Source organism: Vicugna pacos, chromosome 27, assembly GCF_048564905.1.
Source record: "Vicugna pacos chromosome 27, VicPac4, whole genome shotgun sequence".
In the NCBI taxonomy this organism is placed as follows: Eukaryota; Metazoa; Chordata; class Mammalia; order Artiodactyla; family Camelidae; genus Vicugna; species Vicugna pacos.
In genome coordinates this window covers 20,821,023-20,843,851 of record NC_133013.1, presented here as the reverse complement: position 1 = coordinate 20,843,851, position 22,829 = coordinate 20,821,023, and the positions used below count along the sequence as shown (strand labels likewise).

The 22,829-nt window shown below is 46.7% G+C and overlaps 1 protein-coding gene and 1 long non-coding RNA gene across 2 annotated transcripts in view; both read right to left on the bottom strand.

Annotated features, from left to right (window-relative positions):
* Window positions 1-3,579: 3,579 nt before the first annotated feature.
* On the bottom strand, window positions 3,580-9,216 carry LOC140689734 (uncharacterized). The gene is made up of 2 exons (XR_012064813.1): window positions 7,484-9,216; window positions 3,580-6,446 (listed from the first exon to the last, which is right to left on the bottom strand). It is a non-coding gene; the product is annotated as an uncharacterized lncRNA (long non-coding RNA).
* Window positions 9,217-12,160: 2,944 nt separating this feature from the next.
* Window positions 12,161-22,829, bottom strand: part of EFL1 (elongation factor like GTPase 1) — an 89,908-nt gene continuing 79,239 nt past the window's right edge. Inside the window, exons 19-20 of the mRNA XM_072950889.1 lie at window positions 17,627-17,811; window positions 12,161-12,493 (exon numbers count right to left, since the gene is read on the bottom strand). Coding sequence (XP_072806990.1) covers window positions 12,305-12,493; window positions 17,627-17,811 — 374 coding nt within the window. The 3' untranslated portion in view covers window positions 12,161-12,304. The remainder of the gene's footprint in view (window positions 12,494-17,626; window positions 17,812-22,829) is intronic.

Below are 22,829 nucleotides of genomic sequence, written 5' to 3'. Positions count from 1 at the left end.
TTGTCTAAGTTCCTTAGACCTGTGAAGATTCTCCCTGCCACAGGGCCTTTGAATGTGCTGTTCTTCTTTCTGGAACATGATTTCCTCACCCATCCTGGCCTAGATAAGCTCAAAATTCACCCTCTCAATAGATGCTTTTCTTAATATCTTCCTCCCCAACTAGGGTTGCCAATATCTCCTGAGTGCCTGATACAACACTTGGCATGTAGTTGGAACCCAGTAAATGTTTCTTTGTTGCACAAATCTCACCTCTAGTCCTTCATTCTCAGTGGAGCATCTCCCGTTCTCTTTCTCTCCCTCTCTACCCACACCCGACACCCCACCACAAAGATCCCATTAGACGTGAACCCTTTCAACCACTGTCCCCTTCACCACACACCCAGCCAGCCTCTCACATAGGAAATGGGCATTTGTGTCCCCCCCAGTCTCTCTGAGACAGACCACGGGAAGGCAGAGGGTAGATCCCATAGCTGTTAGGAAAAGTCTTCCCGCTGAAAACTAGACTGGGTGAATTTCTTGGAAACAATATGCTTCTTACGAAAGAGATGAAGTTTAATGTTTTTTAGCAGCTTCTTCTTGGTCTGGCTGAGTGTACCTAGCTAGCTGTGCTTTTCTGCAGTTTCTGGCTCTCATTTTCATCAGAGAAACGGCATGCCAGAGCCCTGGGGGGGCATGTAGGAGCCAAGGCTCAGGAGCGAGGCTGTCTGAGTCTGAGACTCTCACAACACTTACTGGTTGTGTGACCTTTAGGAATTTATCTAAGTTCAGTGCACCTGAGATTAGCACCTGTCTGTGCGGATGTAACTAGTACGTATCATAGTCAACCAGGAGGCAGCCTAGCCCAGGTCTTGGGAGCATGAGGTCTGGTGTGAGTACTGGGTTCAAATCCCGGCTCTGCCACTTGCTAGCTGTGGGCCCTTGGGCAGCTCCCTTCACCTCTCTGCATCTAGTTCCTCACCTGTATGAGTCTCTGCCTCCGACGATTGTCATGAGGCATTAGAATCCTGGATATGGTAAGTGATGAATGGATTTGGAGGGGTGAACTGCTTGGCACGGTGCCCACACCTAAGGGCCCAGTGCATGGCAGCTTCTGTTACTGGGGTGAGTTCCCTGGTTGCCAAGAGCTCTTCGAATCAGCCTGTCTGGGGACACATGACCTATAGGGAGGACACTCCTTGGAAGACCCACGGGAAAATTACAAACATCCTGTGCTCTGGCTCGAGTATGTTTTTTGGTCCCACTCAGCCCCATCTCCACCTCCTCAACCCCTTAATCTGGCTGTCTCAGCCATGGGTGCAGCCAGAATCTGAGATGGCCAAACTGAGAACAGAGAGAATTGAAGCAGGAATGATTACTTTCTACTCCAATTTTAAAGTCCAACTTTATAGACAGAGATAAATAGAGATAAACGAATAGACAAACCACCAGTAACACTGGCCTCTCCTTGGTTCAAAGTGTGGGTGTCTTTTCCAGGTGATAAGAAATTGTAAATATAGGCAGGTTTGACCAAGCATTTTCCTCTTTGGTGAAAGATGGCGGCCCCAAAGTCATGACCCCCAGGGCCAAGGCCAGGCTGTGCATGGCTGAGTCCTCCCCCCGACCACTCGGGCCCCCGGCATTCACACCCCTGCCAACCCTCATCACGTCCACGGTTTGGAACGCTGGGAAAGTAGATCCCAACCGACAACCGTTAGGATCCGGCGATGGAGGTGCTCACGAGGGCCCTACTCGATGGAAGAACTTAACTGATGAGACGCGTCACGTCTCCGATTAGTCGTTTAATTGATCACGTGCCAACGAGTGTGATGGTGAGCCAGCTCTCTGACCGACCGGGGCTCAGTTTTCTCAGCTATCAGAAGGGGTAATTGGAAGTTACAGTGACGTTTAATGGAGGTAATCCATGTAAAGAGCTTAGAATGGAGTCCGCACATGGCAGGAGCTCAAAAAATATTTATTATCATTATAGAAGTGCTGACTCATCCTGTGGAGGAATCGGTACATTTGGTGAGAGAGGTGCCAGTCTCAGAAAGTGTCCCTTCAGGGACACATGTGTGCTCTTTCCAACTCTGCTTCCTCCAAACTGTATGAGGGCGTCTGCAGGCTGAGACCCTTACTTCTTGTATGTAAATAATGTTAAAACTGAGAGGGAAGGTGACCAAAGCTCCATTTAATGAAAGAACTAGTAATCTGTGTGTGTGTGTGTGTGTGTGTGTGTGTGTCCCAGGAGCCCACATGATTTGGAAAATGTATCCTTTGTGAATAAGCAGCGCTTCTTCAGGCCCCGGCGTCACCGGGACCCAGATGGCTCTTGTCCACCTGCTCTTACGTGACGTTAGCTCTCGAAGAGCATCTCCGCGGTGGGGCCCTCGAGGTGTGAAAACGGAGCTGTGCTCTCTAGAGCCCTCAGGGTGTTGAGACTGAATTGTGCCCCAGGCCTTAGCGGGAGAGGTGTCTGGGCTCTGTCCTCAGCTGCCCTTTGGGCCAGGAGGGAGGAACTGTAGGTCTTCCCTCCCTGGGGCTCAGAGGTTTAGCGAGGCAGGTGCTCAATGTTTACTCACAGCCCGCAGTGGGTTCAAGAGAAGTTAGTCCAGGAGACAAATCTGAAATGCAGATCCCAGGTGAACTCAGAGTCACTCCTGCCTCCTTCCCTCACCATTGTCTAGGGCAGCGGTTCTCAAATATTTGAGTGCGTGAGAGTCAGCCGGAGAGACGAGGGGGCCCGTCCACGCCCGGTGTCTGGCTCAGTGGGTCTGAGGTGAAGTCGGGCGTGCATTTCTGAGGCTGTGTTGCTGCCGCGGGTCTGGGGGCCGCTCTTTGAGAACCACTGACATAGGGCTTCACAACTGGACCGGAGTGAGTGTCCAAGTCCTCGTTCTAGAGCAGGGCTCTCGGGACCTTGGACGCGTGGCTGTATGTCACCTAGATTTCCCCCATCCTTGTTGATGGAGAGACCTGGGTGAGCAGTCAGCAGGTGGCTGAACTGGGTGCCCCACCCCACAGCTGCTGGTAGTGGAACCGGAGATGGTGTGTATGTGTGCAATTCTGGGAGAGGGGATAGGTGTGCAAGAGGGACACTGAGGGTGTCGGCTGAGCAGGACCCACCGTTGGCAGTTTGCTGACATGCTCCACAGACCTCTAGGGTGGGCTCTGCCAGGACCAGGTCCGGCTTTTGCCGCCAGGTTTGGGGCTCCTCTTCCCCTGCTCTTCATGCCAGCCTGCAGCGGGGCCAGGGGCCAGCTCTGCACGCCGGGCACGATGCCCGCCGTGACTCCGACTCTGCCTGCCAGGTTCTCAGAACTGTCCTCCTCTCAGCACAGTTCCCACAAGGTGCCGACCTAACACCATCTACTCCACGCGCAAGCCAACACACTCTGCCTCTCGGCAACCGGAAGGCAGGGCTGTTTAAGTGATGGTGGAGGGCTTCTTGGTTGTTTATCTCATCTAATTATTCTTTTCTGATTATTAAACTAATACATGTTGAATGTGCAAAAGAAAATCTTTATAGAGAAACATAATGTTGAGAAGAAAAATGGTCTGTAATTAAATCCAGAGAGATAATAAATGTAACAGGCTTGTAAATGTCTTCAGGTTTTTTCTGAGCATTTATTCACAATGCATACATACATTATAAACAATAAAAATGGAGTCGAAGTACAGTTTTGCAGCTTTTTAAAAAACACATTCCAATACAACGGATTTCTATGTCATTAAGTGATGATTTCTTCAGCCTCCTAATGGCTGTTAGTGATTCATTGTTCAAATACACTATCATTTCTATAAGCAGTTCTTTTTCTGTTTTTTGTTTGTTTGGTTTTTCCTTTTTTGGAGGAGGAAGGTAATTAGGTTTATTTATTTACCTATCATTATTATTTTTAATGGAGGTACTGGGGGTTGAACCCAGGACCTTGTGCATGCTGAGCACGCACTCCACCACGGAGCTATGCCCCCCTCAACCCATATAAACAATTCTTCATTGGATGCTGGTATTTTTCCCTCTGGGGGCTGTTATTCACAGCCTTGCTTGGATACCTCTGTGTGTCTGTGTGAACGTTTCTACAGAAGAGATCTCTAAAAAGATCTCTAAGTCAGAGTGTATGGCCAGTTTACACTTTAACACATGGAGCTGAGCCTTGAACAACGCAGGTTTGAACTGCACGGGTCCAATTACACCTGCTTTTCAATAGTAAATACTCTGTACTACATGATCCACGGTTGTCTGAGTCCGCTGATGTGGCGCCGTGGAAAGTTATAACCGGATTCTTGACCGCAAGGTGCATCGGTGTCCCTAAACCCCACGCCATCCAAGGGTTACCTGTGTTACCAAAGTAAGCCAGCCACTCAGAGCTGCTTCTCCAGGTCAGAGTCAACAGCTGCCAGGGGTGCCTTTTTCCTCTACCGACATCATGTCCGTTGTCAACCCCACTGCAAACTGTGGATGCATTCAGAGGCAGCTTTGCCCCTGCCACCAGCATATTTATAAACAATAATGGCCTGAGGGGCCCCCTTAGAAGGAGCTGTGGGCAGGGCGAGGAGGTAGAACAAGCTGTTTGTAGGCGATTCTATTTGTAGGGACTCAGAACTTCCTTGGAGAGAGACATCCTGCAGGAAGGCAGCAAACACAATCGGTTGAGTGAGGAGCATAAGGCGGTGGTGGTAATTCTGAGTACAGCTAGTCTCGGCCGTTTGGATCCATCCCAAGCTCGGCCGTGGGGGCACTTGTCTGGTCCTACGGAGAGCAGGGTGCCAAGGAGCTGATTCACACAAAACTCCAAGAAAAACCCAGGACACAAGGGCCCGCTGCTTCGAGGCCTTTCCAACATAACAGCACAAAAAGGAAGAGATCAAAAAAGAAAAAAATAAAGTCCATCTCCTCAGCGTTGGCAGGAGCGTGGCTCGGTGAACAGCGGGAGCAGCTGGCAGGGGACCGGTGTGTGGGTGAGAGGACGCACAGAAGGGACAGCGCCAGAGGACAGGGAGCTGTGCTGCCCGGAGATGGGGGCCTAGGTGACAGCCCTGCACCCCAAGCCTCCTGCAGCGTTTGGGAGGGGGAGGAGGAGCAGGGCCACCGGCACAGTGACCCCCTGGGCTAGGGGCTGGGTGAACTCAGCTCGCACGAGTCCGGCCCCCTCCTTGCACGTTACTTGAGAAATATTATTAACCCTTTATGGGGAAGGGAATTAGCTCTCAAAGAGATGCCCAGGGAAAACCACTGGCTTGAGGGTACTTTTGCCTTTTTCAGAGAAGTATTTGACCAGTAAACTCCGCCTTTTCTGTATCAAATTCCTTTCCAAAGGCTAAATCCTATTTATTTTGAAGGATGGAAGGGGTGGTGGTGGTGGCAGTGGTGGCAATTTTAAAACATTTCAAAGCCTCTGAAAACAAAATGAATTCACCTCTAATTGACATTCCCCAAAATGCCGCTGTTTTAACAAAAGAAAACGTCTTTGGAAAGGGTAGCATGGAAAATGAAAAGTGTGTATTTTCAATGATCTCACTTTACAGAAAAATTCTCCCGGCTCTGATTTTTCTAGACACTCTTTAACAAAAAGATGAAAGAAGAGGAGTAAACATTCATAACTAGACATCTCATGAGGTCACTTCTTTTTCCTTTTTCTTTTTCTTTTTTGAATTAGGGCAAATAAAAAAAGAAACATCTAAATTTGATGTTCAAACAACCTTTCCAGTTTGATCCAACCCTCTCTCCTTCACAGTACATTTAGAAGCGCCCCAGATCTTTGAGCTGGCTCCTTTCTTCGCTCCGACTGGGTTTGAGCAGCAAGTAGTGTCTTCCTCCATCAATGTTCTGCCCAGAACCAACAGCACATGGATGCTCTTTTTCAGACTGAATACTTTTTGGTTAGCTCCCTCCTTTGACCTCGAGTTTCCCCATCCTAAAACAGTGTGCACTCTTGGAAAGACTTAGGGGTTTCCATATCTACTGGAAGATGGGAGAAAGTTGATGATCCAAATGAGGCCTTTGCAAATTTTACTTAAAATTAGACTGAAGATGAATAGCATGCATTTCCACTTGCAAATCATGAAGTAAATAAGAAAAATTTCAAAAAGTGCAAAGTGTAATTTTTTTAAAAATGTCAACGAAAATCTTTATGGCAGTCGTTCTCAAACTTAAGTGTGCATCAGAATCACCTGGAGGGCCTGTTAAAACACAGCTCACTGAGCCCACCCATTTGATTCAGGTCTTCGGTGGGGTATCTGCATGTCCCACAAGCCTCCAGGTGACGCTGGTGTTGCTGTCTGGGGACCACGCTTTGAGTACCACTGCTCTTTCACATGTCCACTCTACTAATGCCTCTCAGGAAGGAGGCAGTGTGGCATCCAGGAGAAGCACTGGAGGAGAGCCAGGAGGACTGTGCTCTTCGTGTGGTTCCATGTGACTAAATGTCCTCAGGCTCCTCAGGACACTTCCACCAGCATTTACGGAGCATCTATTACATGCAAGGCACAGAACGGTATAAAAAGTCTTCACCTTCTAGCTTTCAAATAAGTAAGTGGGGCAGGATGTGTACACAAACCACACTTAGCAGAACACCCTGGGTACCAGAAAAGAGATACACATTTTCTGGGCCCCAGAAAAAGATAAGCTCGTTTGGTTGGCAATGAGAAAGGTGACGTCCCAGTACAGATGGCACTGGACCTGGGCTTTGAGAGAAGGAAAAGAGAGAGGGCGAGGGTGTGGGGACAGTGGGAACCGCAAGACTTTTCTGAGCAAAAGGGTGGCACGATCAAAGGTGTTGTACTGGTCAGAACTCTTCATTGCTCGTGAGTTACACTCGACTCAAATCGATCTTCACAGAAAAAGGGGAGGAAACTCTCTGCCTCATGTAGCTCAAAGTCCAGGGGTAGCTTTGGTTTAAGGTACAGAATTTAGATACACAAAATTGTTCAGAAATTGGTCTCTCATCCATACCAAAGAGGCCGAGGGACTTAAACACACTGTCCCATCCTGGGTCCTATGTGGGTGTGTGAGGTCAAACCCAACTGAGACCTCACGGACTGAGCTGAAATGAGGTGGTTTTCCAAAAGAACGGCAGGCTGCTAGTTCCAGAAGGCTTTCGCCTAGTGGGTATTGTTAGGGAAGACAACCAGGAACTACTAGAGACATAACCAGCCTGAACGTGGGGTCCAGGTGACCACCAGAGGGGAGGCGGTTTAACCCAAGGTCTCTGACCACCTCTCAGGTCCTCTGTCAAAGGGCTTGGTGTGGCCTGGCTCCCGTTCTCAGTCTGGTCTCGGGCAGCTCCCTGGTCCTCTGTTCTCTCTGCTCAGTGTCTCCTCTGCAGCAGCAGGATCCAGGGAGGGTGGGGGCACCACTGCAGTAGGGGGGCTCCTCTAGACCAGGCCTTGAGAGCCAACCTCTGGGCCAATGCAGCTTCCGCAGCCCGGCAGCCCGCCCCCACTCTCCTAGGAGGCCCCGGGTCCCCCCGGGCCCCCCCAGCCCCCGTGGCTGCTGCCAGGCACTTACCGGCCAGCGCGGGAGCCGCCGCTGTCGCCGAGCTCCTCCCTGGCTGTCTGTGCGCACACGCGGTGGGCTCCCCGGGAGTCGCTCCTCAGTGACCGCGGTGCCCGCACCTGCTGCCTCTCCGTGAGCTGCCTTCTCCAAGGCTCTCTTGACCCTCTTGCTCTTGAAAAGGGGAAGGAATGGGCCGCTGTGCCAGGGGTCCTGGCACAGTCACAGAGGGCTGGCTGAGAGGAAGCCCTGGCTCTGGCAATGAAGGCAACATCCAGGGCCTTGACGAGAGCAGGTCTGGGCAGCCATGGTTATGTCTGCAGGATGTGGCTGGCTGGGGAAGGGAGAAGAACACCAGTGTACTGATGAAAGGGTTTGGAGTGGTTGGTGATGGAGTCCAGGCTGGGGAGAAAAGAAAGTAAAGCCAACAGAAGGTAAACGGTGGAATAAATGGTGGCTGGCAGTTGCGGTAAGTTAGAGCCTGCCAGGGTCCACAGACAGGAGCGGGCCCGGCCCGTGCTGAGGGCCAGACGGGCTCCGAGCACTGCCTCCGAAGCAGGTGGAGAGGAAAGGGAGTTGGTACAGAGACGGCTCAGGAACTGGGAACGCTGGGGAGGGCGACACACAGAAACAGGAAGTGGGCACCTCGGCCGGGCCAAGCCCACGCAGCACTGTCACCAAGCACCTGCCAGCAGCTTGTCTTCCAGCTGTAACCAGTGACTGCTGGGGTTCACAGAGGATCAACGAAGGGCAGTCCATAGGCCTGGGTGGCAAGCTTACTGGCTTTGTCTTAAGAAGAAACAGTCACTGTCTGAAGGCCAACTGTACAGATGCAGGATCTTGGGGGTGGCCGAGCCTACTTGCTATGCTTTGGGGACAGATAGCTTCTAATCTGACAAGGGACGCCGCTTACAGTGTAAAACTGAACCCGAAGGAAACACAATGACAAGTGAGGACCCTAGAAAGCGAGCACGCCTGGGACTTCAGAGGACTGCCACCCTCCCCTCTCTTAGGTCCCGACCACTGAAGGTCAGCAGGATGGGAAGACGCCATTAGCGAAAAATAAAGTGAAACATCAGTTTGAAGTTTTGCCTTGTCAGATCAGCAGACTGCGGCGCTCAGCCTGAATTCAGATCTCTTTTCTCTCAGTGCGCCAGAGCTGCCCAAGGATTTAACAAACATAAAAAAGCAACAACGACATGCTTTTAATACATTGGGCACAATACACCAGGGATTGTGCCCTAAGATGGATTATTTCATTTCTCCTCTCATGTGGGAAATGACCGTCTCTCTGACATCTGAGGGATGGAAGGCTTAGAGCCTCCCAGGGTCACCCAGGTAGGAGTGACAGGACCCAGGGCCCTCCTGCTTCTAAGCTTTTGTCTCCTTGCTCCTGATAGCACTGCTGTATCACCCAATGGTATCAGTGCTCTGTGGGGCACAGAAAGTTTTTTCCCCAAAAAAGATTAAACTATTTGTTTTTTGGAAAAAATGCTACAAAAGGTCATTCAAAAATTAATAAATAAAAATTCTTCAAGGTCACTGATTTGCAAAAAGGTAAAAGTTGCAGCTGTGGGGAAAAGACCTTCTAAATTGGGCACTAAAGGCTGTTTCTTGAGGAGAAATCACAACGAAATCTGGGACAGCAGAGTTAGAATGGCTTTGCCTTTTGCCATGAACCCAAACCATACAAAACCATCTCAGCCAGACCAGAGACCTGGCAGAGACGCGCAGATGACCAATGCAGGGACTCGCCCCCCGCCCCACCCCAACCCCACCCCCAGGCCTGTGAGGCCGAGGCGAGTGTGGGAGGGACCTGCGGGGTGGAATACAGTTGCCTGGCCCTCTGTATTTCCCACGTGGATTGGAAGAAACCTCATCTCCAGAGTCTCTGGCTTTCCAGCCCTGGGTCAGGGATGGCCAGGTTGGGGGGCCTTGGCCCCTTCACTTCAGCCCTTCCAGGGAACCAACCTTGTGTTCTGTCCCCTTCTCCCCCTGCCGGTCTCCTCTGATAGGAGCTCCCTTGCCTCCCTGCAGCCTGCAGCATACAGATCTACTGGTGTCCCGGAGGGCAGGTGTGCCATAGGTTAGAGTCCCCACTGCTCATCCCTAAACCATGGGGAGATGCTCTCTGTGCAGTGGGCTCTGTATATGGAACAACAGGATCAAAGGGAAGTCTTAGGACTCCCACGGTCTGGTTTGTGTTTAGGCTGACATTCATAATCCTGTTTTTAGAATCTGATCTAAATTCTTGGCTTTTATTATTATTTTATCATTTTTTCCCCCTAGCTTAGCAAGTTTAAAATGGTCTCTGCCTTAAAAAGAAAGGATTACTTTGACTGCTTCACAATAGCACACTTTCTAATTCTGGGATTTGATAACCTATTCACCTGGAGGGCTTTGGCTCGGGGAAAAGCCGTCTATAGCTCTGGGCCTTATTTGGCTGCTGTAAGACAGGAGAGAAGGGCTATTTCTTATCCAGTTCCCTATTCTCAGCTACAAGTGCACAGTTAACCTGATTTCCGAATCAATTATTTTTCTAAACTTACCAGTCACAAATGTGAGCCAGTGTAGGTAATGATTTTGAATCCTGGACATTGGTAGCTTTACCTCAGTTTTAGGCGCAGAATATAAACATCATAAATATGAAGATGTTCCAAGTCCTCCCCTCCTCCTCTGCTGTAGTGAAGGTTCACCCTCTATTGGTGATGTCTCTGATCCTAACGCAGATCAGGCAGTAATCCCTGGAATGCTTCTGTGATGTACTTGGAGTAGGGCTTCCCAAGAGGTGCGGCTGAGTGGGATATGGGACCACGGGCTGTGAACTTAACTTTTACCAGGCCATAATGACTTCCTCCCTATTCCCTATTCCCATACAACACGTGTGAGGATCCAACAATTCTCTCTTTCTCTCCCTCCGTACACACACACACACACTCACCCGTGGGTCATAACAGAAGATGGGTATTTCCCCTCAGGTCTATGGAAACTCTGGACCAAGAAACAGGCCCCTCCTGGACTCCCCTCCCTCGGCCCACCTGGGCTCTGGGCTTGGCTGGGAAGAGGCATCAGGTTGATGGTGTTGCCTGTGACTGTCCCCTGAGATCTCAGCCCCTCAACGCCAAGAATCCTCCAGGAGTGAGGGTCCTGATTTTGTGGCTTCCTCACTGTCCCCGAGGCCTGTCTACAGAAGACGGTAAGAAACCAGCCCCTCGGTGCAAGTAGGAGCACTCCCAGCTCCACTCTGGGACTGATAACCTCTTGGTTCCCTCCCACTGATTTCAGCACACTGAGGCTAGGGTTTAAGCATGGCCTGGGGACACGAAGTCTCACGGAGCTGTCACACGTGGATGTGGTCCCCATGACTGGGGCTCACCACGAGATACACCACAGGGCAGGTTGCTCGCATGGCGGATTAGCTGCCTCCCTGGCCTGCCTGCTCGTGGTCGTTACTCTCTCTCCAACGCGGGGGAGGAAGAGAGGCAATCAGTCCCCTGACGCGCCACCTCCCCCACACCAGCACATCTGGCAGGGTGAACAGAATGCAGACAGAGCTCAACTCCTTCTGGGTTGTGCCTCTTTTCTCTATTAAATGCAGCGTTTGCTGATAAAGTGTACAGTCTAAGAATACTTTTTGTAGCACATCTGGCAGTCTGAATGATGTTATGTACAAATGCTGTAAATCGATGTGCTGGCTTTTCCTGTGTTATCAACGTTTTCAGATTAAACCAATACGTGCTATAACTCTCCTAAATTAATTCAGATATCAGTATCTGTTCAACTTTGACAGTGAATTATCTGGCTACACTTTCCCCAGAGTCTGGGTCAGTTAGACTCGACCAGCTATGCCAGGGCTCTGGTATTAAGAATGACCTAGTTTAGTGAAAAACGCCATTAAAAGCATTTCAGAAACAAAGTCTGGTCTGATAATTTTATGTGTTTTGAAAAAGAACCCTTCTTCAAACTGGCTATGAAAGGTATTAGTGCAACATCAAAAATTACAAAACCTGTTTTTGACTGAATTGTATTTGTTCCTTATATGGGGATCTCTCTGAATGAGGCAACTGAGGAGATTAAGGAAAAATATTTACAACAAAAGCAATAAACTCATCACATGATATCCCTTCAGGAAGGCTAAGCGGAAACAGCTAAAAAAAATTATAGAAATTTACCTTTTTTTTAAAAAGAAAAATGTATAGGGCAACTTTCATGAACATTTAAATGTGAGTCATGCACTTATGAGGGTGTAAGAACACAAGGTTTAAAGGCTTGCAGCTGAACATTACACTGTTTTGCTAGACAAGGAAACCATGAGGTGAATTAGCTGTAACAGTGATTTGGTTAAACTGTCTAAAAGGTAGCTGGTCTCCTGAGTATGTGGTCTCTCTAAATGATGTTAAGTGCTGTGATTCAATGATTAAGTACGAAATGTGTTTAAGTGGAGGATGTCATCAGAAGCGTGACACTGTGAAGACAGCAGAGGTACGGCCGCTCAGTGCAGAGGACACAGCCCACCGGGGTGTCTGCACGCCGCATCCCCAGCGCTGAGCAGGTCGCCCTTACCACGGCAGTCGTCTGACCTCGGGGGTTAGACACAGGGCGGTGGGAAGGCGCCACTGCAGTATGCATAGTCATCTCTCGCCTTGTACCAGAATCAATTAAAAAGACACTTTGGAAATGTGTTCTCTAATGCTCTCTGTAAAATATCTATGTGGATCGACTTTATTGAAAGTGACAGCACAGAGATAATGCAGTGTAAAGAAATTTTCCCAGTATCAAACCCCAGGTGATACTTTTTAACTTATCATACAAAGAAGAATCTGCCAGTAGTAGCAGTTACTTATTTTTGCTGAGGGTTCTCTGCTTTTCGGCGTGCTCCACAATCTTCTCTTCCACATAAAGACCCTTTCGCTTTCGCACGGCATTCATGTACTTCCGGGCCTGGTTCTCAGAATCAGCCTTCTCCCCGAAGTGCAAGTATTCCTCCTCAGTGGTCGGTACCCAGAAGGGGTCGCTGGGAATGATCTTGTAAAAGGAGGTGACAGAATGTGCTAGATTAGACAAGTATACTTTAATTTCAAATACTAATTCAGATAGTCTTAGCTTAAGAATAAAAGTTAAGCAGTGAAGAGTTAAGCTTGCTAGAAACGGCAAATACAAATAAACAAATATAAGGAATCACAGGAGGCGTGAATAGTGGAAGTGGAGTCAACAAAACTTGTCACATGTATATTATTCTTTCCTCAGAGCCTTTACGTAACACTAAAGAAGGACGAAAACTATTAATTGTCAATAATATAACAGAAAAAGCTCTCCCTTTCACTAGGATATATCTGGGTAGCAGTGTCTTTTCATTCATTTTGCCTTTGCCCCCAGCCAAGACTGACAAATATAGTCATTCTTGGTTATTCTGAGCTGTTGCTCCAAGATTCCACGCAGTGCCTGGTGAGCTGGCCAGGCGGACCATGTATTTTGCCCGGACCAGAGGCAGAGACAGTGGAGGCAGAAGTAAATAGCCTTCCTTCCTCTATTCTCTGGACTCACACCCTTTACCACCCTGAGGGTGAGGAAGACAAGTCCAGCGGAAGGCAGTTGAGGACAGTTTCTCTCTGAGGCTGCTCCGAGGGGAGTGGAGAAGGGCAAAGTTCAGGCAAAGGAGAGCAGCTGAGAAAGGGTAAATCTGGAAGCCAGATTTGGCAGAAGGGTTCAGGCCCTCTGAGATGACGGCAGTCAAGTCGTGATGTTCAAGGAAGTGGTGAACTTGGACGTGGACTTCCCTGAGGTCCATATCCAAAGGACTGACTTCCGGGACAGGACAGGAGATTGTGCATGTGTGGGAGGACCATTACCCATGATGGCTTCCTTGAGGTGGAGGAAATTTTCCTAGAGGGACAATGACAAGGTGGCCTCGAAGGCTGTCTAGTGATGCTCTGCAGAAAGGGCCCCTTGAGGCGGCAGAGCCGAGCTGGCTATTACTTTGGAAGAAAAGGTGCTTTCTCCTAACTGGCTCGCCCAGAATTCGTGCACTGCGGTGACAAAGCAGCGCTGCGACTCCACGGCCGCAGAGGACGCCATTTTCTAGCTCAGAGGAAGGAAGGCGCCCAAGCGCTAGCTGCTGCCCTGAGCATAAAAAAAGCAGAAATGCAAAAGCTTAGAAGGGAAAAGCTTTGGGAGCTCTACTTCAACTTTTTTGCCCAATTTTCACCATGATTATGGCTGGCAGGTGGGAAACACCATGTCCAAAATGCACGTCCTCCTCACCCCGCATGAACTTTAGCCCAGCCCTGGGGTAATCTCAGTATTAATGAGGCGAATGTGGAGGTTGTGCTGACATACGTGTAGAACAGCACTGGTGGGTAATATTTTTCTTTCTGTGCCTGTTATTAGCTCCTTTTCTTCCGTTTTCATGGAAGGGTAAAACATAGAAAGAGAAATTATGAGATTGCTGACTTCAAAGGTTTCCTCATGGAAAATGCCTGTAATTTTATTTTCTCTATTTTTTGAAGCACTCTCTCTCAAAAGCTCTTGATTGTAAATTATATGGTGTGGCAGAATACAAATGAAAAAGAGTGCCTTGGAGTGAGAAGCCAGATCTCAACAACTGTGTTATTTCTAAACCTAACTATGGGGGGAAAAACTGAGACAGCCAGAAAATATCAGATCAATGACATTTAATTATAATGTAGTTTTCAAGACTTTCAAAGATTTGAAGCTTTTGGGAATAGGACCATGACAGGTGGCAAGGGGATGACATAAGGATGGTACAAAACTGCAGCAACTTTTCTTGACTACATTTTTCTCTAGTGTTATTTATTAAGGGGCTGATTTTTAGTAACAAGCTATAACTAAGCCAAAAGCTAATATTTTTTTTCAAGAACTACTATTAGGTATATAAGATTAATTTTCAGCTTTTTTTTTTAATTTTGAGAGAGAAAGGAGGCTGAAAAACCATTATGGTTTTCACATTGACAAAAATGGCTCATTTTGTAAACACTTGCTGTTTTTATACTAGCTGTTCCTAGCTATCTGTTCTCCCCGTTTTCTTTGGCATAGGTATTCCAGGCGGGCATACAGATGACCTAGGTTCTGGGGGGCGCTCTTTCTATAAAGCACAAGACAGTAACTATCTTAGACTGTGCGCCACGCGGTCTCTGCTGCAGCCGGTCAAGGCCGCTTGAAAGCAGCCCCAGAAGACACGGAAACGGACGGGTGCAGCTGTATTTCAGGATATTTTTTTTGTCAAAATAGGTAATGGGCCATCGTGTGCTGACTCCTGATCAAGTTAAAGACTACATTTCCCAGCCTCCTTGTTAGGTGGAGCCCTGTTGGATGTGGCTGGATGATCTGTTCCGGGAAGCGGGATGAGGTGGAGACTCGGGCAACGTCCCCTTAGAGGGGAGGAGTCTGCCCCCTTCCAATGCCCCGTTCTTCAGGGCTGGAGAGCAGGGATGGCAGGAGGCGGAGCGGCCACTCTGGACCACCCGCGGAAGGCGAGTGACGAGAAAGGCAGCAAAGCAGGAGGAGCCTGGGCCCCTTCCACCGCGAGCCGCGCAGCAGCCCGGCGCAGCCTCCCCAGACCCCAGAGACAACCTTCTGCCATACCTGAGCCACTCTGAGACCCCTCTAATAAAGCAGCCTTGTCTGCTTCTTAAACAGTACATCTGCCACTTGGGAAATGATGAGAACTTTAATTTATACATTTTTTAAAATGTGCTTTATAAAATCACTTTCAAGGAGAAGAGTGACTATAAAATGTTGAGGTGTCTAAATAAACAACAGAATACATGAATTCAAATATGAATATATGAATTCTAATAAAGATGCCATTACAACAGCTCTGAGTATCTGTTCTGGATCTGTATTTACAGACAGTCCCAGGGATCACGCTCTCTTAGTTCTGACCAAACATACCATAACCCAGTTTTCTGTGCCAGCGTTGATCAAGGCCACCTTCATGAGATGGACGACCTGTCACCTCTAAGATACTCAGAAGCATGAGATGCAAGTTCTAAAGGCAGTTTTCAGCAACGGCAGCACAAATGAAGAAGGCGTTTCGCTTCTCAAGGTCATCACTTGGAAGTGCAGTAAGTCTCTCTTCAGTTCTAAGTACCATTTAGCTGCGCTGCCCCGTAATCACAGGTCACCAAAACACATGCGACAGGATGTTTTTCCTTAGGAACATCCGTGATGTATTTATACTACATAGTTCTTACTCTTCAGAGCTTGCCTTTATAAACCCATTCCTTCTACTTCTTACTGGCTTGTGTTCTCATGTAAAAGCTGAGTGCCAAATACCAAAACCAAAAAGCTGGAAGTTTGGAGAAGTGAGAAATCACTACCCATAGGCGTGGGGATTAACAGATAATTTAATGTTTTGTGTCACTGTTTTTTACATAATGAAGTACAGCAATGGCATCTATTCAGATATAAGCCAATAAAACCATCAAAACATTGTTTAATTTCTAGACAAAGATGCAAGAAAAATTTCATAGTAAATCACTGTTAAAATACAGTTTGTACTAACAAAAAAAGTAACCTAAATTGGAACAGCATTAACTTTAATTCTCTCAAGCACTAAGAATGTTAACTTTCTTTTTTAAGGAGAAGTAGACACATTTAAGCGTTTGGACTAGTGACTTCACTCACATCAATTTAGATGATTTGAACTTGCCCAATTAAAATTAAATTTGTCCTGTCCAAAGCCAGCTTTTCTGAAGTGTCACCTTTCTTTACTTTGCCAGATTTACTTGACTACAGAATTCACTTTAAAGAGAAAGTTCTCCCTCAATTATTTCCATTCCCCTATATTGTCTAAATTTAAACTACTCATTCAAAGTATTTGAGAGAAAGCAGCCCAGCAGAAAGAAAGTGGAAGAAATAAAAAGAGCTTAGCACTGAACCTAAACCGTGAGTTTTCTTTAAGTAGAGTTTAAGGAAGAAGACTGGCCGGTCTGTGTGGAGTCTGCTGCAACGCCACGCTGCCGAGGGGGAGCCGAGGAACACGCCACACACTCCAGCAACACTGACGGGGAAACGATCTTCGTGCCAGGGAGGACGTACCAGGCCAGGCACTAGGCTACATATTCGATACACCTTGTATCTTGGGGCAGGGGTGAAACAAACTCAGGGAGGTTCCATAATTTGTTCAAGTAAGTGGCAGAATTAACATCTGAAACCAGGCCTTCCTGACACTGAAGTCAGCTCCTTCCACTAAACTACACTCCTCCACGGGACAAGTGAGTAACGCCAAGTTATTCAGGGTCCCTGTACACAGTGACAACAAAACTGCTTTCTTAAAAAAATCACCTTTCTACTTATATCCTAGAGCTTGAAAACGCTATCCCTGACCTGAAGGTTTTGTTCTGAAACACAACACACTGCTTTCTGCACACGCCCTCCAGCTGTCCTTCGCCTGCCTTCTCTCACGGGTCACCCTCCAGGCCAGCGTCCTTCTCCTTAGCTGCCAGTTTCTACTTTTCCTTTATGGTTCTGTTGAGGAAGGCCAGTCTGACCTCCCTGTCCTTTCTTCGTATTATTTTCTCACCCTAAGTTAAAAAACAGTGTGTTCACAACCTCTTCTCTCCCACTCTCCTGAGCAACGTGGATCTGTTAGGTTTGCCTTTCTGATTACAGATAAAGTTTGCTTTGTCACCTACCTTTACCTACACTGACACCGAAGTGTTTTGATGAGCCATTTCATTCCACAACACTTCAAAGCCACAGGAGACTCAAATTTCCATAATGGGAACTGAAGAATATGTAAGATAATAATTTAAAACCGTCCCTTGTAAGAAACATAACTGTTTGCCTCTAAATGCTAGAAGTATTTTTTCCCCAGAAGAAGAAACATTATCTTAAAGTTTCACTTTCAAAAGGTCTGTGATTTTCTTTTAAAAATCTACAATATGTCTTTGGAGGGAAAAAAAGGATTTAATGTTCTGTCTTAAAATTTATATCAAATTAAAAGAATAATGAATACGTGTGTGTGTGTGTGTGTGTGTGTGTATTACAAAGCACAGATACTCTAAGGCTCATTCAATCTGGATGAAAGGACGCCACCTGCTTTCTCCTGACCGTGGTAGGCTGCTACCCTTGGCGTCATCCACAATGAGGCACATCCAGAGACAGTAAGGAGGGAAGGGGGATTTGGGTCCGTACCTCCCAGTGGCTGAATACCAGCTGCGGGCTGGCCAGGCCACTCGTCCTCTTCCTGATTTCGTCAGCAAAGCCAAAGCTCTCGGCCACGGGCAGCACGGCCTTGATGATGAACACGTCCGTCCCTTCCTTCATCTCCTCTTGCAGCACTCGGCCTTCTCTCTTTGACAAGACAGCGTAGACCCGGCCTGCAAAGACACACATGTTTTCAACGCACTGACCACTTACATACCTTGAGCCACACAAAGCTGTGACTGCCCCTACACCTGTAACAACTGACGAAGGAGTAACTTTATTCCCCGTGCTTTTGTAAAGCAAAAGCATGGGAACTTTTCAAGTGTTTATTTAGAAAGTAAACCAGGACAACTATACAAAAATTAGAAACAAAAGATAACAAAAGGTGAAGTCACCCCAAATTGCATGGCCCAAAGACAATCCCCTCAACACAGCGCGAGAAGCAGGAGGCTTTTAAAAGGAACTTTGAACCCATCTCACTATGAGCTGTCTTTGGGTGCGAAATCCAATGAGATGAGTGTGACTGGGTTTTGCAAAGGCTAAAGTATTTCAATAATTATGAGGCATGATTAATGTGATGATGATGATTATAAAGATGACAGGCTATCTGGGCCACGAAAGCAAGCAACTGGCACCATGACATTTTTATACCGAAAACTAAAGCCACACATGTATAAATGCTCGCTCGTATTTGTTTTAAGCTAATAATATTTAAGTGGTACAAGAGTTTTATTCCCTGAAAACGGATAGTGTTTTGGAATCTTTAACACCTGGTACCAACTTTTACTGCCGTATCACAAAAATTCTAGCAAATCCTCTTGCTAACTCTCTTATTTCATCTTTAGGCACAATTCTGCCTTGCACTCAGGAGGGAGACATCTTCCCCTCTGACTGGCTTTTTTATGAGTCCCTCCGGGAGCCCAAAGTATCCCTTCAAAAAGAAAGCAGAACAGACTGCAAAGAACAGAGAGAAACAGATTCACAGGCAATTGTGAGGAACTTGCTGTAGCTAGTGGACACGCTCATTAAAGCCGCCTCTTTCACATACCACTTAGAAAAAATAAGTTTAATTACAAAAGTGATCTATGAATATATCATCCTTAAAAATGTACAATGCTGTGGTTAAGCAGAGCAAGGGCTCCTGTGACTACCACACTGAGTCCAGGATTCTGCCCTCCTAAGTGACAGGGTGGTAATCTGGCGTGTGCGCCACCCACCATTATTTATTTGCTTATTTTTTAGAGTAGAAACTAAGGACACAGAGTAAAACTGTCAGACAGGCAAACTCTTCTCTCTGACTCATTTCCCCCTGGTAGTGCTGATTAGGAAGAATAAAAGAAAACAAATGGCAGGAAACCCACTGTGTCCCAAGGTCTAAGAATAAACCTTTACAGCTCTGACGGGCCTTCTGCATCTCTAGGCTTAGCATAAAAACAAACAGATTAAAACCTGCACAAGCGATGACAGCCCCCCCTTGCCCTCCTCTCGGCTCCCTTGCCGGCCTACACATTCCCCCCCTCCCTCCCCAGACGCCCTCACGGGCAGCCTCTCACTCCGTCACTGTGGGTTCTTTCTTCAACACTCAGGCTCCACCAGCGGCCCTGGGCTCTATTTAAACTGCTTCTTTGAAATTTCAGTTATTTTCATATCCCTAACCGAAAAGTCTTTTTCTCAATCCTCATTCTCCATGACTTCTCTGTGGTTCCTGCAGCTACTGATCAACACCCGCTCTGACGCCTCTCTCCAGTCTTAGCATTACCTTCCTTTGACCCCTGGCCCTCTGACCATCACTCTACTGTCTACTACAATACTTCTTAAGGGTACAACTTCCTCTGAACAGACTTTCACCTCAGAGAGTTCCCATTCGTTTCTCATTTGTGTGGTTTAAATTGTTCACTTTATGCCTGGGACTCCTGAGACTTTCTAAGCCAGGCTTCTCACTTGACCTCCAGTCTCACGTGTACTGGGATTGGGACTGCCAGGGCATCTCCACAACACAGCACCACCCCCCCACTTTAAACAGTCATTTCCCCAGTCATTCACAGTAGAAAATCTGCGAGTCAAGAATCACAGAATGGTGGGTTAGAAGGGAACTTAGAGATCATTTAAATTCTGCTTGTGGACTCATAAAACTCGCTTCCTCTGGGTCAGCCCATTCCACCTTCGGACAGCCCTGATCGTTACACAGTTCTTGAGCCTCAAATCTGTTCCCCTGAAGTTTCTAACCATTAGTCCCAGATTTTAATCATATGTCACAGATTTCACCCCTCTTCTACAGATCAGCCTTTCAGCTACTTGAAGACAGCTATCCAGCCTTCTCTTTTCCAGCCGAGACACCTCCAGTCTTTCTCTGACATGATGTTTCTCTCCTGTACCATTCTAATCATTTTCCTATTTGAATTACAATTTATTTACTTTGCTTTCTAAATGCAGTAGCTATAACTGAAAGCAATATTTTAGGTACAGTCTGAAAAGCTCTGAGAAAAGCAGAATAATTATTATCTTTATTAGCGAACCCCCTGGGCTATATACGATTTGCCTGAGAGTCATATGAGGGAAAAATTTACTGTAATAGTTAACATGTGTGAACTTAGTAATCTTTTCTTACCCTGCTACCTCATTCTAAGGAAAGTTTTAAGGTGGTTTATGGATGTAAATGCAAAACAACAGGGTGGGGAAGGAGAAAGAATGAATAAACTGAGGCAAATAGACCATGAAGAGGTGGGTCAGTGGGGACGGGCCCCCTGGCTGGGCTGCAGTGGCCACAGCACCCCCCTCTTCCTTCATGGGTCATGCCAGCAGGCTTGGATCAATAATTGTAACTGAAACTGAATGTAATTAATCATGTAATTTTGAGCCATTCAGTTTTAATTCCTAACTAAATCCTAAAACTGGGACACAGTGATGGATCACCGAACAAAGGAAAACGGCTATAATAAAACCTTCCAAATGCACTTGGCGCTTATGACAGGTGTGCCCAGCGCTTGGATGCACTCGGAGACCCTCCACAGCTGCCACTGTGACACTGAGAAATGAATGTGGCCCTATCAACTAGGACTTCTGATCCTGTGGCCTCTGACTGCAAATATTCTGATATCCCTTCAGCTGGGCATCTGCTCCACCACACCTCAGTCAAAGACAGCTCACCGTGTGCCCTACTGTATGCAAAGCACCCGGGAAGATGCATCCATCAGGAAAAAATCCAGCAACAGAATAGTTAACCAACTGAGACGGTTTTGCTCAGGGCTCCACTTTTAATGACTGCACTATGACTGTCTCAGCCTGTGCTCCAGGTCCTTTATGACCTGGCAGGAAGCCACCACTCCAGCTCCTGTAACTGCCAACCCCAGAGCAGAGCACAGACTCCACGCTCTAAGCCAAGGCAAACCACTCACTGCCCACAGGACACATTTGAGGTTTTTCCGCTCTGAGCTCACAGTTTCTTCAACTTACAACACTCTTAGCCCAACTCTTTACTCAAGTCCTTTTCATCATTTACAGCCCATTCAAAAACAGCTCGCTCCGCGAAATCGTTTGTGACACCCCGAGATCAAAGTAATCTCTTCACCATTTGGGCTTCACTGAACCTAATCTGGTCTTTCGCGGCATTACAGATCTTGTATGTATTTTTTCTTCTTCCATAACAGGCAGGGAGGTTGGTCTGCAGATTCTACAATCTTTAGAGCTGAAAGTTTGGCAATTAAAGTTTTTTTTCCCCCTAGAATTTAGGAAAGGAAACAGTTGTTCACAGCAATGTCATCTCTAATAGTAAATAAACAGGAAACGATGTAAATGTCCAATTTGGGGATGATGCGAAGTAAATTACAGCCTATCAAAATGACAGGATATTATGCAGAGGTTAAAATGAAAATTATGAATGCTAAGTAGCCAAATGGAAGCATGCTTATAAAATAAATAACAAATGTAGAAAGCAAAGCATTAAACTGTCTCTACTATAATGCATAATAGCTATGCAAAATGTACTAATATGGACAAAGACAAAAAAAGATGAAAAATGACAGGTGGATTTCCAAGGAGGAAGATTTCCTTCATCTTGCGGTTTCTGCTATTGTTGGTAATGCTTGTGGTACAACTTCAATTAAAAACACACACACAAGAAGAAATTGGTGGGCACTTCTTACTCTTATAAACTGGGTCACACTACCCTCTCTTCCTTTTGTCACAGAGCGACAGACTGCTAAATCAAGCAACTGCGGCTGGCAGGATGCAGATGGGCTTCAACCGAACGTGTGAAGTGTGCTGGGGGCGCGGTGGGGAATCAGGCCGGCTGCTATTACACAGATGAATCCAGCTCAGCGTTTCTGGAAAATGGATGTTAGCAAGTCACCTCCACCCTGGAAGGATGTCCTCAGTGAAGCGTCAGTGCTTTGCTGACAGCTCTGTGTCCTTACTCTGATAAACAGCTACTTAAACATTCAGAAGGCGTGGTGATCAAATCCAAAGTTGACATGAAGCTGGTAAGAGTAATAAATACTTTGACAGAATCAGGAAGACTAGGTAAGAACCCAAATTTTAAAAGGCACAGGTAGCACGGCTAAAGGCCAGGCTTTACTACCGCGTTCAATTCACCAGCGTCCAGGGTTAGAGACGCAGTGCCGAGGCCGCAGCGCCCAGAAAACCAACCCGGCAGGAGTTTACTTTAAGCTCCGTAGGAGTCTTCAGCGTTGTGGTGTAAAGCCAATTTAACATCTAGTTGATGAACTCAAAATTATTCCCTCCATCAAAGCCCATTTCAAAGTACAATCACTTTCAAAAGATTTACCTTGTTTTAGATTTTGCTAATCCAAATTTCTCACAAAATTTCACTAAAAACCCGTATTTATTCACTGAATTTCAGCTGTATTTTACTAACTGTTTCACATAATTAAGTTTTCTCATCTTAACTCACTTCTCAAAGCAGGAATTGTGCTTAACATAGTGTTGGCATATGCAGCTCAATACATTTTTGCTGAACTGAATTATAAAATGCTGGTGAAACGTAAGAGAACCCCAAGTGTGAAATGAGAATTGGTTTTTAAAAGTAAACAGTGATACTTATTAAGAATGCTTTAAATACATTAAAATACATATGTTCTAACAATAAAAGCATTTACCCCTATAAATAAAATAGAAGAACTATAATAGATTAAAAACTATCTAACAGAAAGTTACTTTTATATATGAAGTTACT